The 18,845-nt window shown below is 39.1% G+C and overlaps 1 protein-coding gene across 1 annotated transcript in view; it reads left to right on the top strand.

Moving 5' to 3' along the window:
* Positions 1-665: 665 nt before the first annotated feature.
* LOC106926436 (dedicator of cytokinesis protein 9) overlaps positions 666-18,845 on the top strand; it is a 90,194-nt gene continuing 72,014 nt past the window's right edge. Inside the window, exon 1 of the mRNA XM_088001122.1 lies at positions 666-1,014. Within this exon, the coding sequence (XP_087857248.1) occupies positions 898-1,014 (117 nt within the window). The 5' untranslated portion in view covers positions 666-897. The remainder of the gene's footprint in view (positions 1,015-18,845) is intronic.

Raw genomic sequence — 18,845 nt, 5'->3', positions numbered from 1 at the left:
ATTTTCAAAAATTGCTCTAAACAATGTTTATATTTTCTAAGGAGATTAGTTGTTGGTTCCAGTTAGCTCTGAGCCTTAATGTTAGTAACAAAAGAAACCAAAGAAATGGTGGTTCTTGACAGAGGTAATATGTTTCTGCAGGTTGCCTATTGCTGATTTAGAGAGTTTAAATTGATGTAATTTGGTATTTTTGAAAGAGAATTTGAAACACTGTAGCAAAATATGGCTAGTGACACTTAAGTTAGTGTCTGATACAAAACCTCCAATTGGGTAGTTGCTACATTTTTGTTTTATTAAGTGAACTGCACAAAATAATTCCTAATTTTAGTTCTTAATTGTTTATGGTACTTAAAAAGTTAATACTTTTCCATAATATTTTAAGTCAGCCTAATTCTTTTCGATACCGCTGGAATTTTTCTGCAGCAGAAATACTGAATGACAGAAAGCATACAGTTTTTTGGTATTTTTCCCTTTTTTTTCGTGATGAAAAAAACATTGACCAGGATACACAAACGCTCGCCTGTTGCTGCCTGTGGTCTAAAGTCCAGGACTGACGGCAGCGTTCCCATCCAGCAGTGGGAAGGCCTTTACACCGGAGGGGCGGGGTGCTGCAGAGTAAAGAGCAGATCCTCCTTTCTGACGTCCTGGACGTCCAATGAAATCCTGCTCCAGCGGAAGGCAGAGCTGACCTGTAGGAAAACTTGAGGGGTTTTGTTTTGAGGAAAGCTGAATCAGTGGGCGGGAACTCCACATCAACATGAGTCAACTTCAAACTCGTGGTGCGCGCTTGTAGTTGGGGGGGATCGACCCGGATAAACCGAGGATGGATTTCCTCTGAACGTCGATGATCGTTACGCCTGGATTGGATGGATCGCTGATGCGAGACGGTGCGTAAGGATGGCCACCCCAGCGCACCCGGAGACCAGGAAATTTACACGAGGTCTGAGTAAACCAGGCACCGCTGCTGAACTCAGGCAAAGTGTCTCCGAGGTGGTGAGGACGTCTGTGTTGGTCGTAAGTATACACCTTAAGCCCCTTCAGCTCCCTCCCCCTCTTCTCTCGTGGTGCCAATGTGGATTGGGAAACTGCGAATTTGTCTTTTACGCACAGATTGAGCTGAAGAAATGGCTGGGCGATCAGCTGGGTGGGAGAGCGGGCTGTCATGGAAAAATGCCATAGGTCTTACAATGAGTAAATGACCCTAACATGTATACACCAGGGAGCCGCAGAGCTTGTTTTGGAGCGGATGAGTGATGACTGCTATGCCAGAGAAAGGGATTTTAAGAATACATACAAAAAAAAAAAAGAAAGCAAAAGCTTTCATGACTCACTGTACTGGTGAAAAAAAATCTAGCTCTTACTCAGTTCATGAAGAACACTTAAAACACAATGTGGGTGTTGGAAAACTTCACTTTCGAGCACCAGCTGGAGTGTAGGGTATGGAAGTCCAAAGGTGCCACAAGTCATTAGATAAATAAGACATTAAATAATTATGTATGCATGTATGACATATTTAAAAGAATAGCGCAAATAAATACACATTTACATGAATGGTAGTAATGATATAATATAATATGTGAAAGCATTTTTGATCAATTATTTTAAAAAAGGTTTTTAGAATTCAAATATATATATATATAATTATATATATAATTATATATATATATATAAGTTCCAGGGAAGCAATCTGATGCTCTGACAGGAAGTGGTAATATTATTTTACTGTTTACCTTGTCCTGACACGATGTAAGCAACTAAGACAAACAAAAACATTTTTGTTTACAGTTTTTCTGCTTCTACTATGCCAAAGTTCACAGCAAGTTACACAGAGTCCCATTCAAGTCATAGCATCTCTACGTTGACTAGTCAGTTTCTGGCCAGGTATATTGACAGTAGTAGTAGTAGCCCCACCCACTGACTCTGCCATGTAGCGCTGAATGATAAAATACTTTAGAGACGTTTTGGAGTCACATCCATAAAACACTTTCATTGAAACAATTATATTTGTTTGTTTTCTTTATTAAAATAATTCCCATCAAATGTGTTGTATATTTAAGTAATTCTAAAATGTAATTAATGGTATATTACTAAAGAAATTGTTGATTTGTGTTTGTGTCACTTTTGGACCTCCAAAGCCATAGACAAGGCAGTCATGAAGATATTACTTGTTACGTAATCAGTTCTAACAACTCACATAAATTTGCATGTCATCTCATAGATCACTTGCACAGAGTCAGTGCATGTTTGAAGCTGCTATGTCAGGAGCCACCCCTTTAATGGAGATGCGCTGAGATTAAAAATAACCCATTTACAGATGTAGTTGTGAGGCTTCTGTGTCATATAATGCCATTAGTAGAGCTGATAAATGATTGGCTTATTTGTCTGTCCTCTCTGACTTCCAACATCAGGGCATCTGTAGCACACCTCCTTCTTGGTTCATTCATAGGAAAGTGGATCTGACCCCTTTTGTTGTGTCTGAGTTTGGTGCTCCTTTTTACCTGATTGTTCCTGCTTTCTTGGAAAAAGTTGCCAGGCAACTCGAAACAGACACCGTCCAAGCTCTCTTGTCAGAGAAATGGAATCCTGAGTCAGGATCCCAGAAATCCAACCACACCTTCATATTATTTATTCATTCTCACTCTGGGGCACAGCCAGGGGACGCCTGAGGGAGGAGATCAACACTGGATACAAGAATGCATGTTGGGAAATCAAAAATGCCTCCGGAGGCCTAGAGCAACTTGTAGAAACGTGGTTTTGTGAGCAGGAGCACATAAGTTAAAATAATGATGAACACACAAGGAGATACTTTACAACTGGCCAGTACTTTTAATTTAAAGGTGCTTAAGCTGCAGATTTTTCAAAAGTATTTATACCTGTCTTGTCAGTTACCAATTTCTCTGTATTTTATAAGAATTTTATTTGAAAGACCGACATAAAGTAGAAGATAATTGTGAAGTGGATGGAGAATGATTCATTGTTTGTGGCATGCATTTGTCTTTAGTTCCTTTGAAAATCAGAAAAGCTCAGTCTCAGTCAGATTGGATGGAGAGTACATGTAAACAACACTTTTCAAGCCTAGATGCAGATTATGTCTTGATTTGACTGGATGATTATAACATATAAATATACTTTTATCTAAACTGTTCAGTTTTAGAAAGGTTGGCTACTTTCTGGAAGATGAAACTCCACAATCTCTAAGTTTTTTGTTCAGTTTCTCTTCCCGTCAACTCTGACCAACTTTTCTGTCCCTGCTAAAGAAACTAATTTCCTCAGCACGATGCTGCTGTGAACATGTTTAACTGAAGGATAGCATGTTTAGGGTGAAGTCCAGTGCTAGTTTTCTTTCCAGAGTACCTTCTTCCACATTTTTGCTTTCTTTTCTTTTGGCTTTCTTTATCTCATGAATTTTGTCTAATTCTGCTCTAAAGCCCTGATCTAGAGAGCACACAAGTAATAATTGTCCTGTCAGTTCTCCCTTCTTAGCTATGGATCTTTGCAGCTCCTCCAAAGTTATCAGGAATCTGTTCCTCTGATTAATGATCTCCTTCAAAGTTCCTCCTTCCAGTTAGTTTTGGTGAATAGCCATGTCCTCCCAGGTTTGCAGTTGTTCTATCCTTCTCTATTTAGAGATGACATCTTGTTCAAGGCTTTGGATATTGGTTCACAACTCCACTAACCATGCTTAAGCTTCTCCAAATCTTTATCTTTGACCAATCCGCTGTGTTCCTTGGTCTTCGCGATGCTGTTTTTCACTTATGTTCTCTAACAAACCTCGAAGCTCTTCATGGTACAATTTTACCTACTACTGAGTTTAAACGGTGAGATGGTATTTGTTTAACCTTTAAGTGGCTTCTGGAGTCAGTTGGTTGCACTGGATCTTATTTAGGGGTATCAGAGTAAAGAGCACAAAATAAAAATGATAAACAAATGTGTATTTGTCTAGCACCTAAAATCTATTCATAAAAGTTTATGATTTTAATAAAACAAATGTTAAAAGAGCTTAGATACGTTTTCAGTCCTAAATAAATAACTTCTATCTTATTTCAATTAAAAGGCACATCCTTGCAAACGTATTCTGTTGTGGTATTCATGGAGTTTTAGTATTTGCTGAAACGTCTGAGCTTGACAAAGAATGTAACTTGCAACAAAGCTGCTGTCTACGCAGCTTGTAATTAATTCCTCCATGAAGCATGTGAATGCCACAGCAGGACTGGAAAGATCTGTTTTACGCTAATAAAGGAGTGATTGTGTCTGTTCGGCTTTAGAGCGCGATGATGTTTCAGCTTGAAGCACAAGTGTTGCACAAGCTTTCACATACACGAATAATCTTCTATATCTGGCTTTCACACAGCGCTACCGCATACGACCCTTCTCCTAACAGTTTGTGCATTTTTGTGAAGGCACATGCGGGTCAAAGCCTCATTGTTTATTGTTGGAGAGGAGAGCAGAGAGGTGCAATAGGCCTGAGCCCTCAGCCACACCATCCCTCTGCTTGTCCACACATCAGGCCTGCTAAGAGCACTATTAGCACCATAACAGCTCTCATCAACTTTGAATTAGTTTCTTTTTTTTTTTTTTTTCAGTGGGCACTGCAGGGACTTTGGATGATCTCATCACCTTTAAAGTTACCAATGTTGTGTGAATAAAATGATTTCCTTGCCAACCTTTTAAGCGTCTGCACTGTTACTGTCATGATTGTATTGACTACTCTGTAGTATGACAAATCTAAAGTAGTTGTTTCATGTGTAAAATGCATTAAATAACTAGAGGGGTTCTTACATAATTGTAATCAATACGTCGAACTGCCTCCCTGCCTGATTGTAACATCCTAAAACCGTCAGTGGTCCTGCTCTGTGGCTGAGTAGAGCGAGCTCCACACCAGATGGGTGTCATTATGAGAGAGAGTGATGCAATTAGCTGTTAGTAGCCAGAACTTGCATAACTTGTATGCTGTGAAAGTGCAGGCGACAGTGTGAGCCTCATAAATGTAGTGAGAATGAGGCTGGATGGATGAAAAATAAAAAATCCCCAACACAGCAATCGAAGATGTTTTTTTTATTTATTTATTTTATCTGTTTTGGAGATTTCTAGCTTTGTGCATCTTCCAATTCAGCTTCGCTGGAGATGAATAAGTGTTGAAATTCACAGAGGAGTCACATTTTAACACAACTAGCCTACAAATAGAATAGAGATGCATTAATCATAAATTCATAGAAGCTCTGACTTGCTGCTTCCAGTTGGAGTAGACCAATATATTTGTACAAATAAAACTAGAAATGTTCTGACAATATTGTTTTGTTTTGTTTGGGAATGAAAAAACACACACACACACAAAAAACAGAAGCCAAATATCAATGGTAGTGTTTTCAAAATTTTATTTTGAATGAGAGTCAATTGCCAACAACAAAACCTGAATAGCAAAGAGACACCAATTTTCCCATTTAGATAAAAATGCATATGGAGTATTTCATGACATTTGTATTAAAAAAGCCAAAGTGTATGGGGGGGGGGGGAAATGCCAAGGAATATTTATTCAAAATATACATCACATCTGAGGAATAAATATAGTTAGTTTCATTCATATATCCATAGTGTCATATGGGCGGTGGTGGCTATCTTCAGTGGTTATTGAGTGACTGTTGGGGTTAGACTCTGGTCACCAGTCCATCACACTGTACCACCTAATATTTATAAAGAAATATGTAATTATTCATTAATTTCTCTAACACAAATGATCTATTAACGGTACATTATTTACTACCTAAAATAATTGTAAAGCCTGGATTTGTAATTTGTTTGACATTTTTATTAGCGTCTTGTGCCGCTGGCATCGCCAAATCTTGCAACAGTCTCTCTGTCTTCTTAGATGCTAATTATAGCCTCCATTATCATGAGATTTCCAACAGGCTGGAATATTTTCTTATTCCTTGGCTGTTTTCATTGACAAAGATTGGAAAGCTCTGGACGTTAACACAAAGCCATTTGCTCTGTAAATTGATCTGGCTTCCTGCTGTCTGCTCAAGTCACTCTTGCTTCTGAAATAAGATGGGTTCCCCGTCTTATTGCAGACATAGTTTGTAGAACATTGTTTCCTCTTTTAAAAAGCTATTGTACTCCCTATGACTTCAGTTTTAAACTTCTTCTGACACTAAACACTTGATCATCATTGCCTCTTCTTTCCTCAGTAAATTGTTCTTTATTTATTAGGCTGTTGCTGGTCCTCCTTGATCTCTGAGTGGAAATGTATAAGTTTCCAACCAGTCGGTCAAACTAGAACCATACATGGTCATGGTCAGGACGTTTGATGGATGGAAAAATGCAATATTTCTCACTGATGTCTTGTCTTTTTGTTCAAACATTTCTACAATATGGAAATGTCCCAGAAGGTGTGTTTATCAGTCGGAGGGAAAGCTTTGTTTGTTACCGGTGCCATCTATCTTTCTTTGTTTGGTAGGGTGGAATTGTGAACTTATTGTCAGGCAAGTCAGTGTGCATAAAATTAAAAAAATCTTTACATTGAAAGGTACAGGGAAATCCCACTTGTTTTTCCTGTGTTTTGGTCCAGGCACTTAGTGTTGCATACTGTAAGTCACGGTACTGATCCGTCAGAAGATTATACTTGAGTGTGTGAGACCTAAGCAGCTTGACCTCCCTGCTTATTCCCGGCTCTGTCTGCCTGTCACTTTAAAATCCTCTGTGTGTTTGGACGACAGTGTGCATGAGCTGCATTTGTTGCTGTCCTGGTTGATGGGTACTCAGCAAAACTAAAATATAAAGGGGGGGCTGAGACAGGAGAGCAGTTAGGTTAATAATACATGGGCCCGCTTTAGTAGCCAATGGACCCATTAAGAGATTGTGCTGTACCATTTGGTAATAAATTACGCAAAACTCAGCTGTACATTCAGTGTTGACCCCGTGTGAATAAGCTTTGCTGTGACACAGTGACAAATTGACCTACATGCACTCAAAGCTACAGTAATGCAGCCTAATTTAGCAATAAACTGAGTACTTATGGAGCTAATATTGTCACTGCTGACACTTGTGTTCTCTCACTCACAAAATAGAGATAAAACTGTCTTTAATTCCTCTGCGATTTCCACAAAAATGGCTTCTAGTGTTTGTTTTTTTTTGCACCTATACAGATAAGTAAAAAAAAACCCATAAAAAACGTAAATTTGTGAAAGTGGGATTTAAAACACACATCAAGCTGTAAAATCTGATTAGGGCTTGTCGTTTATTTTTCTGCTTCCAATCTAAACTCATTTTCACACTTTTTAGTTATAACTGGAAAGGTTGAGAATTCCTGATTTAATCAAATTAATCTTGGGATAATATGAAGAACCTGCTGGAGAAACTGAAAAGATTTTCCCTTGTCCAACCCACAGAGACCCCAGTTAGTCCTGCGGCAGTAAAAGCCAATTCAAATGATCCAACAGCCAGACAGACGGATTCTGTTCCAAAATAAATGAAGACTGATTTTCTCCCCTGGATAAGGACCGGCCGTAGGTTAAATACGTGTTGAAATAAGTGTGAAATGTTTCCTCTGAGCCACAGATGAAACCTGGGGTCTAAAATGCAGTCCCTTTATGAGATCGCCTGACAATCTTCTTGGACAGAATGTGGGAAATAAGGAAACTTTTAGCTTCTTCCAGACATCTCTGTCATCTGTAATCTGCAGTACAGGCTGCATCATTCTGAGCATGACTGTACTTTTATTTTCACCATGCAGAACAACTAGTTCTTACAGTGAAATTTCTCACAATTATTCCATCCTGCTGCAGCAGGAAGCGCCCTTCACTTCCTGTCCTTCATCTTCTGATAGGTCAGAGGCCTGTCTTCTCCTCGATAGAAACATTTTGCTGTGACTGTATTTGGGCCAAAGACGAGTGCTGGGCAGGGCCCGGAGTTGTAAACCGCCCACTGAGTCTGTAAGTGTTCTGCCTAATAGAGCAGAGTTGTTTTGGAGAACAGGAGAGAGGTTACCATAACAGAGAGGGGGGGTCTGCTGAAGGGTCTCATCTGTGGGTATTTTTCTTTTAGCAAGTGTTTGATGAAGCTTTGGGACTTGTTTTACACTCGCCTCCCAAGAACATATAAACCCCTCCTCACCTTAGGGGAATTTATGTTCTCTTTAATGCCCCCTCAAAGAACTAGTTCAGGATTTTTGAAGCGAGTTTCTATTAAAAGGGCACAAGTAGTTAATGTGTTACTGGCAGTGGATAGACTTTTAATTTAGTAAAAAACCCAGACTAGTTGCTCCCAGATGCAGAAGCTAAAGGTCAATTCACGAGATACAGACACCAGAAAGGAATTTATTTATGTATTTATTTTATTTTTTATAATCAAATTTAAAAAGTTTATGCTGTTTAAACTGTGATCTTGTTTACATTCTTTGGTAGTTTTGAAGTCAATAGCTAACAAAAGCGACAAAAATACATTAAAATTAAGATGTACATCGATTAATATCATGTAAAACAGATAAACAAAAGATAAAAAAAAAGCTAGGGTAGAAAAGCCAGATTAAAATGGGTAGCCTAGATTTACAGACTGGGACTGAAGGAGCGTCTAGAAAAAAGTTTGCCAGTTAATCTGAGAGCTATTGGGGATAGATAGAAATTAAATAAAGGCTTGCCCATTAAGGGTCTTCTAATACAGTCAGTAAGATAAACTGGAGTTCTTTTCTGATACAGTTTTATGCAAGTAAGCAGTCTTTGAGCAGTGTTTTGAACAAACTCCAGTCCCCAAGTCTCTGTGCCCTGCAACACTGGCTGACCTTCTTTGGTCGATTGGTGCCTAAAAAGTTGAATTTTTCTATTGGCTACAGCGATAAAGCTTGGTACAACTTCGTCACAGCCCCACAGTCAGGTATGCAACCGTCTCGCTCAGGCACTCTGATTCTGTTAGCATCTTCGAGCCTTAACCTTCCTTGCACACAGTTGTTTGCAGTAGAGAGAGAAGCATCTGGAATGAGATTTAGTTTCTTTAAGGTGAAGTGCTCCTTCCAGGTTGAGGGGGAGTCTTGTTCATGAATGATGGTAGAATGGAGCCGTGAATAGAGAGGCAGATTAAGGCCTTGTCTGTAGTAATTTAGGCGTTAGGCGTTGCTTCTCTCTGCTTTGGTGAAGTAAGAGAAGAGTAAAAACCCTTTTACTTGACATACCGGTCTGCCTACATTTCAGCTGTAACCTATTGTCATGAGATAAGGATCAAGACTGACGGAAGATCCGGAGATCCCGGATACAAGCGGCTTAGATGAGTTTCCGCTTTTGGAAATATAAATATATCGAAGAGGTGTGACATTTTTTAGGGGACTTCTCTGGATAAAAAGGAGTCAGTTGGGGTGAGTCAGGGATCTCTGATCACATTGTCTCCTGGACAAATATTACTAAGAGGAAACACTGGGACAGGCCCAGAACACGCTGGAGGGATTCGATTTTTCTTTTTGATATGGGAACGCCTTAGAATCCACCACAATGACCTTGAGGCATGTTTTGTACATGATTGATGGGATGAACCTTTTAATCCCATCCTGATCTCCTGCCATTTATCTAAATGGTGTATTTAATTAAAATACTTTGAAAAACATGTAGCGGAGAGGAAGCAGGTTTTATAAGTCAAGAGTCTAAAGGTCATTAAAGGAGATTTGGTAGGAGAAGACAATTATTTACACATGAAATTGATGTATTAGGTGGTTCATCAACAATAATCTTCCCCCTATGCATGATCCATGCTAAACATTTCTGATCTGAGTAAATAAAATATAAATTTTAATAAAATAGTGTTTTTTGCTTAATACTTTTGCTTTCTACAACTCTTAGCTTCTATGTCAGAACGTTTCTCTGAACACTTTCCATGTCCGTTTGCTTGGGAACTGCCTCATATCTCCATTTCTGTGTAGACGATCATGAGCTTCTTTGTCAATTACTGCCCAAGTCAAATGTGACTGAGGTATAAAGATTCAGAAAACAGTGTTTGAGTAAGTGTTTGGAGTTGTGTAAGGATGGTACAGCTCCCAGTTGGTCTTGCAACATCTCTGATAGCTTCAGCCTCCCTAATCTAGATTTATGTTAAATAAATATCTCAAAATGGTCATCTACTGCCGGTTAGACATTAAATGTTTCCGACCTTTCAACCAGACGCTACTTGAAGAATTCTGAACTATTCTGTAATTTGTTCTTAATCTGTTCAGATTCTGCATTCATACGTTCTGCTGCAGCTCCGTTATTGCAGCGTATTATCGTCAAGAGTGCTTTGCTTCTATCATCCGACCATTAACGTTGCTATTTTTGAACCAGCAGGACATGCACCTTATTGCAGCCGATGAAGACGTTCTGAGCCACAAGTCCTTTGGACCTGTTTTTTTTTTTTTTTTTTCCCCCCTCTGATCATTATGGTGTTAATCGAGTTTCCATGCCTGTATAAACTGATAAAGCTCTGGCATCATTTCGTCTAATCTAATAAGGAATGTACGTTTGACTCATTGGAACAAAGATTGCAGCCTGCGTGTTCCACTATTGTGTAATGTCTCCATTCTGATTCTTTTCATACAACACCAGTATCTGCTATCTTTCTTTTGGATCAGAGTTTATTGCTGTGTCTAATTCTTGGCAACATTATTTGAACCTTGCCTCCATCAGAACATTGCGAGGGAGTGTAAGCGTTAGCCTGCAGTTGATTCTGACAGTCATATGAATGGCACCATTACAAACAGCTCTTTACACGCCCCAGCCCACACAAGACCAAGTGAATGGAGGGGAATCTATCCAGTGTAGGCGGAAGCAATTATGCCACCCCATCAGTGATGCATTAGATTTGTGAAAGACCTAGCCAGGAAGGGAAACTAGTCGAGCCGAAAGCCATAGGGGCAAAACTGTTGCTCTGCGTGCTGACGTGCACCATCCTACAGATTAAGATAATCAGATTAAGCCCTGAAAAGCACTGACTGCAAACGGCCAACGTCACATCCATGTTATTTGACACAGAAATGTCTAGAAAGAGACCCTGAGTGTTTTTTTTTTTTAAAGAGGCCTTTACTTTCTATATTAAGGTCATTAAGGTCATAACGTGTAACAGTGCTGTAAAAATGTAGTTCTCCCACAAAATATTTCTTTATCTTTTTTTCCCCCTCACACTTAAATCAACAATTAAACTGTATTATTAAAGGTAATTGGGTTAAATACAAAAGACAGTCTTCAAATCACAATTTCATTGATTTTGTGGAAAAAAGCTGTCCGTACCACACTGATCCTATGTGGAAAATAACTTGACACCCCTGATCCGCGTGAAACCATCGGTTAACAATGATTAAACATATCATTTGGAAAGAATAAAATTTTGTTAGCCATGCAGACCTGCAGCACCAAGACAAGATTTTAATGTTGGGTAACTTTGACATTAAAATTATTTCATCTGAATATTTAGGTGTGTATCAGACTTGCTTGGAGCTGAGTTAGTAAAGAACGGGCTGTTTTACACCTTCTATTTTTGAAAAAAAAAAAAAAAAAAAAAAAAAAATCTTTGAAAGTATGCTAAAGTAAGGTTCTGAAGCTGCAGCTCTGCTTGCTGTACAGAATAACCCTGAGCGGTTGTGATGTTATTTTCACATCGTCATTTGATACAAGCAGAGCCAGTAATCCTGCAGACAAACTTAAGAACATAATTACCTATAATTAAGGAAAACCTAATTATTGGTTCATTCTTGCACCTGCCTTGGATCACTCAAGCTTGTCTTTGACTTGTTTAGCATTTGTGTCAAGCAGGCATTTCACTCAGGGTTAATCTGCTTTAAACATCATATCTGTCATCTGACCTCGCTGACATTGCGTCACCACGTCACTGACCTCTCATTCATCCCACGTAGCACAACAGGATCAGCTGCTGTTGGTTGCTACGTGTCACAGGAGAAGATATTAGCACAATTTTTTTTTCTAAATTTTTGAATTGAAATTTACACTTAAGGATTAAAATATGTGTTTCATCACTTAATATATAAGCATCACTTGCACTTTTAAGAAAAAAAAAAGTAGAACGTTTTGTGTAGAGGCATTTATTTATCGGCGACGCTGCATGTTTTGGAGAACTACATGGGGAATTACTTGCTATTCCTGTTCCTCTGCTGAATGCTATCACTCTGCAAAGATGAAAGCAAAAGCTGTTACTGATGAAGTTATCTTCCATCTGGGGCTTCTTTGAAAGTGCCTGCTACTTATTTAACTCCACCCAAGTCCCTAAAAATTAGTGGTAGGATGAAACTTTTATGTTGTTGTAAATAAGAAAACATTCACATCTTGAAGATAACCTCGTACTGCTGATTTATTTCTTTTTACTCACTCTGTGTGCTGACAGTTTCATTAAACTGTGCCCTTCCTTACAGCAGTTTCCAAATTTTCTTAAAGTCACAGTGTTTGGCGCGGCTACTGCCAAGGGGGATGATGACTTTTCGCCAGCCTGGGTGCATACCTGACATTCCTAACTCTTTAACAAAATGTAGGCAAGAGGAAAAGAGAAGAGAGTTTTTTTGTTTTGTTTTTTTTAAAGGGAGTGGAGGCAAAACAGGGGAAGTTTCCTGGCAGGTTTTGCATTTCACCTTCTGATTTCCATATAAACCAAGCTTCTACAGGCAGGAAAAAAAAAAATCCAAGCTCATTCAAACAGGAGGTATGATAAGGATTTGGAGCTTTTACTCACGGGGAAAGGGTTTTCACATAGAACCAGTAATTTAACATCTCATTAAAAGAATCAAAGTGAGGGGAAATACCTCTTCGGTGCTCTTTTTTTTTTTTTTTGCTTGATAAATATGTGATTTGAAGAAAGGATTTACCCAGTTTGCTAGACTGCTTCAGTCACATTATTGCTTGCTACACCATCTATCCCCAAAGTTATAGTCTGGGTCTCATCTGGGTTCTAGACTATTCTCAAACAAGTGGAGATTTCCCTCCACTTGTTTCCATCATCAGCATCCAAACCAGCTTTTCAGGGGAAGCATGCAGAGTTAGCAGAGTATATGGGATCAAGACTAGAGCTTTGAGGTACTTGACAAGAGAGGAGAGCAGGAGAGAAAACCAAGGTGCACAGCAAAGCTTAATCCTATACCATGGTACTGCAGAACCTTAAATGCTGATTCGATTCTCCACGTAGCAGATCAAGTCATAGTCATCGGCAGTGTAAAAAAGCTAAAAAGTCTAAAAGCATAAGAATGACAAAAATCAACTTAATTTTTCCACCTATTAAAGAATCATCAAAAATAATGTAAAGGTGTAGCTTATTGTGAAGAGGTTTAAACCTGACTGAAATCTTTCAAGCTGCTGTCACAAAACGTCGCTGACCTTTGTTTAACATGACAAATTATTGCAAATGACTCTGGCTGTTCTTGTGGATGTAATAAATAAACATCATGAACAGTAGGGGAAAAGAAAAAAACTTGCTATCCTCTTTATCTCTGTTTGGGTTTTCTGTTCGAGCTTGTTATACGGCAGACAGAGACAAAACGGTTAGTTGTTTGCCTTTTGGTCCCTGTTTATTTTCAGAGACTTAGCACCAGGAAGCTGGATCAAACCAAGTCTTCACTATGTGTTTTCACAGTGTCTCTTTGCTTTGATGGATAAGTAAAGTCCTGCTGTGCTGTGTGGCTGTACAGCTGAAAGCCTGCTTCTATCACACTTGTTTTTAGTGAAGGAGAATAAAGTGGCCCCGGAATCTGAGCAGTGATATGTGAACATGCAGGCTTTATATTGGGTGGCGTGCAGATAAACGGCTCAGTATCCCTGACCTGACTTAAGCTTCTCTTAGAGTCTCTGCTCAGCCTTTTAAAGACCAACAACTTTATCCTTTAACAACAGACTGCTATGTTAAACAGATTGCTTTATTCAGGCTACAGCACGGGTTGTTCATGATTAAAATCAAACCATCTTTCATTCTGAAGGAGGCATTGAACTAACAATGTTAGTTTCAACACTTTCAGTGAATCCCCTAATCCTCTAAAAAATGTCAAATCCGTCTTAGTAGCTATAGCAGCCGCCCCACTTGTTGTGTAGTTAAACTGATCCGAGGAGGAGGTTAAACCTCACAAAATAAAACAAGAAGGGAATAAATAATCTGCAGCAAAAAAAATAAAAAATGAAACGGCTGCCATGAGAGAGTTCTCCGTCGCCGTGAATGTTACACAAATAAACAACGTGGGTTAAAACATTTGGTCAAAATTCATTGTCAGACTTTCCAAGAACAATCCCCGTTTCCCATGGCATGTATTTGCTTTCTCAGGAAGGGTGTGGGCTGCTGGGGCACAGCTTGGGTCAGGCAGTAAAGACAAACAGGCAGCCTGCAGCCTGATTGGACTGACTTCTACTGAGATTATCAAAGAGACACTAGACGTCTTAAACGTGTGATGAATTGATATCAGCCTTTGCTTTTTTTTTTTCTTCTCTGTGCTCCAAATTTAAAACTTTTTACACTCTATGTCAGTGAAGGATTTGACAGCGTAGCTCTTTCCTTCTCAGCTTTGTGGTGTTGTACTCCAGCTAAATGCATTACATCTGAATTGGTACAGGTGCACGGACATGCGCTCATCTCCTCTTCCACACTGTACGCTTCCCCTGATTGTGAGCAGCACTCACTGAGCCAGGGGTCAAGACGATTTCCACTGATTACAAACAAAGAGTCAACAGAGATTAACTGATCCTTAATGGATCCAAAACTCCCGCATTATCCCCTCGGTGCAGATTGGCAGATCTACATCCTGGAGTCGTCAGTAACCAAGAAGAAACTTTCTAAATGGGTGTTCATTTGTTCATTTTGAAAGTGTGTTGATGTGCACTTGGGAATCCCACAGTTAAAAACAATGAAGCTGCAAACAAATCTACAATGATAAATTGGCTATAATTTTAGATAATTTTGGAAAATATTGATAAAGATATGTCAGTTTTTATTTTTACTTTTTTGATAAAGGGTTTTGATTTGCTGGATTAACGTTCTACGCAGTTTGACCCACTGATTGAGATTGAAATTGTGAGCAAACCCGCAGGAAATGCAGTGACGGTTTCATAAGATATGTTGGCGTCCAAATTTATCGCCCAACCAATACAATGAATCTTTGTCCCTTTGTGGAAATGTATGACATCAGAAATTGTGGTACCATGCAACGGGAGGTTCAGTGCTGGATCAGCAGGTGTGACAGAGTGCAGCTTTTCCTCCCAGTGATGGCCTCATGCCAGGCCAGTGTGGGCTTGTTTCAGCAGCAGTAAGCCCTCAGTTTCCACCCTGCATGTCAGAGCCTGAGAGAATGCGATCACGGGCCTCTCTCTGAAAACCTTTTGCTGATATGGCAAAATGTTGACACAATAAAGGCAATATTAACATACGAAGATATTCAAGAAGATATATATTTTGCTCACTCATAAACTTAGAACATTAATTTTGTTTTCTACTTAAATTCAAACTTTTTCATATGGTTCCAATTATGTGTTTATATCCAGTCATCCTAAGTATTAATGCATGTTTACAACTTCTTGAGGACTTTCTCCAATCCGCAAAGGGTCAAAAATAATAAAGACATTCTCAATGCATCTTTTGATTTTGCATCAGTTTGGTTCTGGCATAATTCTAGCTGGACATTTGACCAATCTTTTAATAAGTAATAATGCACGTCATTTAAATTAGTTGGTATATTAGCATGAACCTTACTTTTCTTGCATGCTAGCCTATTTTATTCTTTCCAAACTAGTTTTGAGGCATGTTTGAGATCGTTTTATTGTTGGAACATCAAACTGTGCCCAAGTTCCAGCCTTTTAGATGTTGATGTTAAATAATTCTTCAGGAATTAAAGCAGTTTTTGAAAGAACCACCTGTACAAGTAACCCTGTAGCATGACGCTGCCACAATGCTTCACATTTGGTAGATGGTTCTTGGCTTTGAAAGCTTTGACTTGACTCCTCCAGATATTGATCTTGTCATTGTTGCCAAATATATCTTAAAGTTTGTCTAGTCTGAATGTAAAACATTTACCCAGACGTTTAGCATGAAGGTGGTGATTCTGATGGATGGCTCTCTCCCTCTTAATTAGTATCTATCTATAAGTCAATGTTTATGTTAAACTTACTTCCAGTTTCTGATTGGTGGCTCCTGTATTTTTCTTGTGCATTTTAAAGAAATTTGTTTTTAATCTGTGACTGTTTTACAATAGTTTGTTTAAACTGTCCAACGGAACAGTGGTTCCGAAATAAACATCAAGAATGGTATAAAATGAACGTTGAAATAAAGTTGTGGATGTTTGCCTTGTCATGTAGTACCATAGATTTTCCTTCGGGTGGCAGTAACATAATGCTCTGAGGTTTTGTCTCTTTTACAACAAAACCAAGCTCCCAATATTCTCTCAACGCATTTGTCTCAGTGCACAAATGATTACCTATGATCAAACATTTTTTTATTTGTAGCTTCATGTTTTCATGCCTTTTGCTGCTTTCTTAAAGGTTTTATTGCAGCTGTGCTTAATATATTTGACAATCTAACAGTTTTTTTATGCATTGATATATAATGAGAATATTCATGCTGTGAATTCTGATGCCTCGAGGCTTGGCACTGCTTTAGACCATTTCTGCTGGTGTTGCAGTAAAATTTGCAGAAACGCACAGCAGGATTACCATATATTAACAAACTGAACCAAGACGCATGGATCTGCTGGCATGCTTTGCAGAGATGCTTGGCATTGTGGGTTGTACTTAAATGTTTGGTTTGTGTGTGTGTATGTGTGTGTGTGTTAGCTGCAGTGTGTACTCATTCCACGCCTGGTAGCTCCACTACAAAGTAAAGGAAGCACTGCTACTCAGGAAAATGGGCCATTTTCTTCTCTGGGAGTAAATAAACTATCTCGAAGGAAGGGGATGTGGCTGTGTTGTGTTTGTTTTTTAGGAGGGTAAGGGCAACCTGTGCATGAACTAGGTCGCAGAGAGACTTGGTATTTTTCTTTGTAGCAGTCAAAATAAACTGTCTTCAATTATTACTAGAAGCAGCGGGTAATGATGTGTGTGTGTCCTGCTGCTTGAAGTATTTTAGAAGCTGGAAAATATGTGTATAGCTCAGTAACATACGAGACAAGTGAATATTAGCACTTCTGATTTCTTTGTTTGTGACAGTCACACACCTATGGGTTTTCAAGCATGAACTGCCTCTTTATCGTCACTTCACAGCATCTTAAAATGTCCTAAATCCAGGCTTTGACTAGGCAATTAACAGCATTCAGAGGTGGACACATGGAACTAGACACACTTTCTTAAACGTTCTTCTTCAGTCTCTTACAGAGATGCCATATTTGCCCATTCTCTTTCGTGTTATTAAAGCAAATAAAATTAACATTTACTGGTCCAAGTGAGTTCAGCTGGGCTTTTAGAGGCTGTTCAGATTTGACATCCTGAATAAGTTATCAGTCTGTTGTTGGAGTAATTTTGGTACTCCAACAAAAACCAGCGCTGCACTTTACTTCATACAGAGGGTCTGGGCTCTTAGCTGTTGAGAAATGATTGCTCAATACCCAATCATTGACTTCCTGGAGGGATGGACTTTGTTGAGGTTTTAAATTTTACCCAATTGCTAATATTTACTTGTCTCGTATGTAATGTGCAAGTTCAATGCTAAGAAGTATATTGCCTTATTGCCTGCGCTCTAAACAACTTGGAGGGTTGAAAAGTGCTATACAAGTCTAATGTCGTTTCAGTTATCTTATGCTTTAATGAATGAAATCATCGTTTAAAATCTGTTTTATGTATTTAGATTATCTTTGTCTGATATTAAGGTCTGTTGATGAAACAGTTGTAGGCTCTAAGCAGGTTATTATTCTTTCATGGCGCTGTGCTTTGCATTTTAAAAATTGTGAGGCATTTAGTTTGTTGACATTCCAACTCTATCTTTGCAGCCCACCCACATATGTAGCTGCAGGACTGTATCCACAACAAAAACCTTTTGGGAGCTGATTCCCATGTTTCCTCCTTGAATTCTTTGGTTAACATCACTCCTCCCTGTAAACTTCAGCTTTAAAACTCAACTTGTTTCACTTTAGTTGTTGAACTTCAGAAGTGATCTGTGTTGGTTTCCACAAAATCTTCCGGTAGTTACGGATCCTGATGGTTTTCGCAGGACAGCAGGCAGAGAGAGGCGTTTTTGTTTTGACAAGATTAACTCACACATCAGCAGGAAACAGCCACTTCCGTTTAGCAGTCCCAGGAGGGTTCCAGCTGGTAACTTGCTCTGTTTGATCTGCCCTATCCTGCTGGTTATGTGGGTGATGTCTCTGCGGTCCACCTCGTTGGGATTTCTCTCAGGACAAAAAAAGCAAAAACACACGCCTCCCTGTAGAGACGAGGCATAAAAACAGGACCAGCTGTAGACTTGACCTTCACTCCAAAAGAGGCTTGTTAGATGAGATGCCAGCTCGTTCTAAACTCCCCTCTGCCTGCTTAGAACCACACAGAGATATTTCTGCCTTTTTTTGTGTGCACTTAGCACACTTAGAAGCTTAGTGGGAAGCAGGAAGCTCAACTTGACTCCGCTCAGCAGCTTTGATGTGTGGAACTCGTCTCCACCCAATGCTGTGCTGCTATAACAGCTTGTAATAGCTTTTTTTAGTTTCTACTGGCCAGTTGAGTCTCTGACATGGTGCACATGTTGGCACAATGAAAGTTCAGCTGGAGGAAAGAAACATCGCTCTAATCCAATATGTTTAAGTAAATTGGATTTGAATGAGACGGTGACATTTTCAAATAGGTTTTGCATACGAAACTATTTACCAAAAATATTTTGTTTATATAGCTTGATTAGTACAAATGGTAAATGTACTTGTCCAGAGGACCCCAAAGTGC

The sequence above is a fragment of the Poecilia mexicana genome, unplaced genomic scaffold (genome assembly GCF_051168715.1).
Source record: "Poecilia mexicana isolate PSO_F unplaced genomic scaffold, ASM5116871v1 scaffold_2, whole genome shotgun sequence".
Lineage (NCBI taxonomy): Eukaryota > Metazoa > Chordata > Actinopteri > Cyprinodontiformes > Poeciliidae > Poecilia > Poecilia mexicana.
Note: the sequence above shows the minus strand (reverse complement) of the source record. Positions and strands in the feature narration are given on the sequence as shown.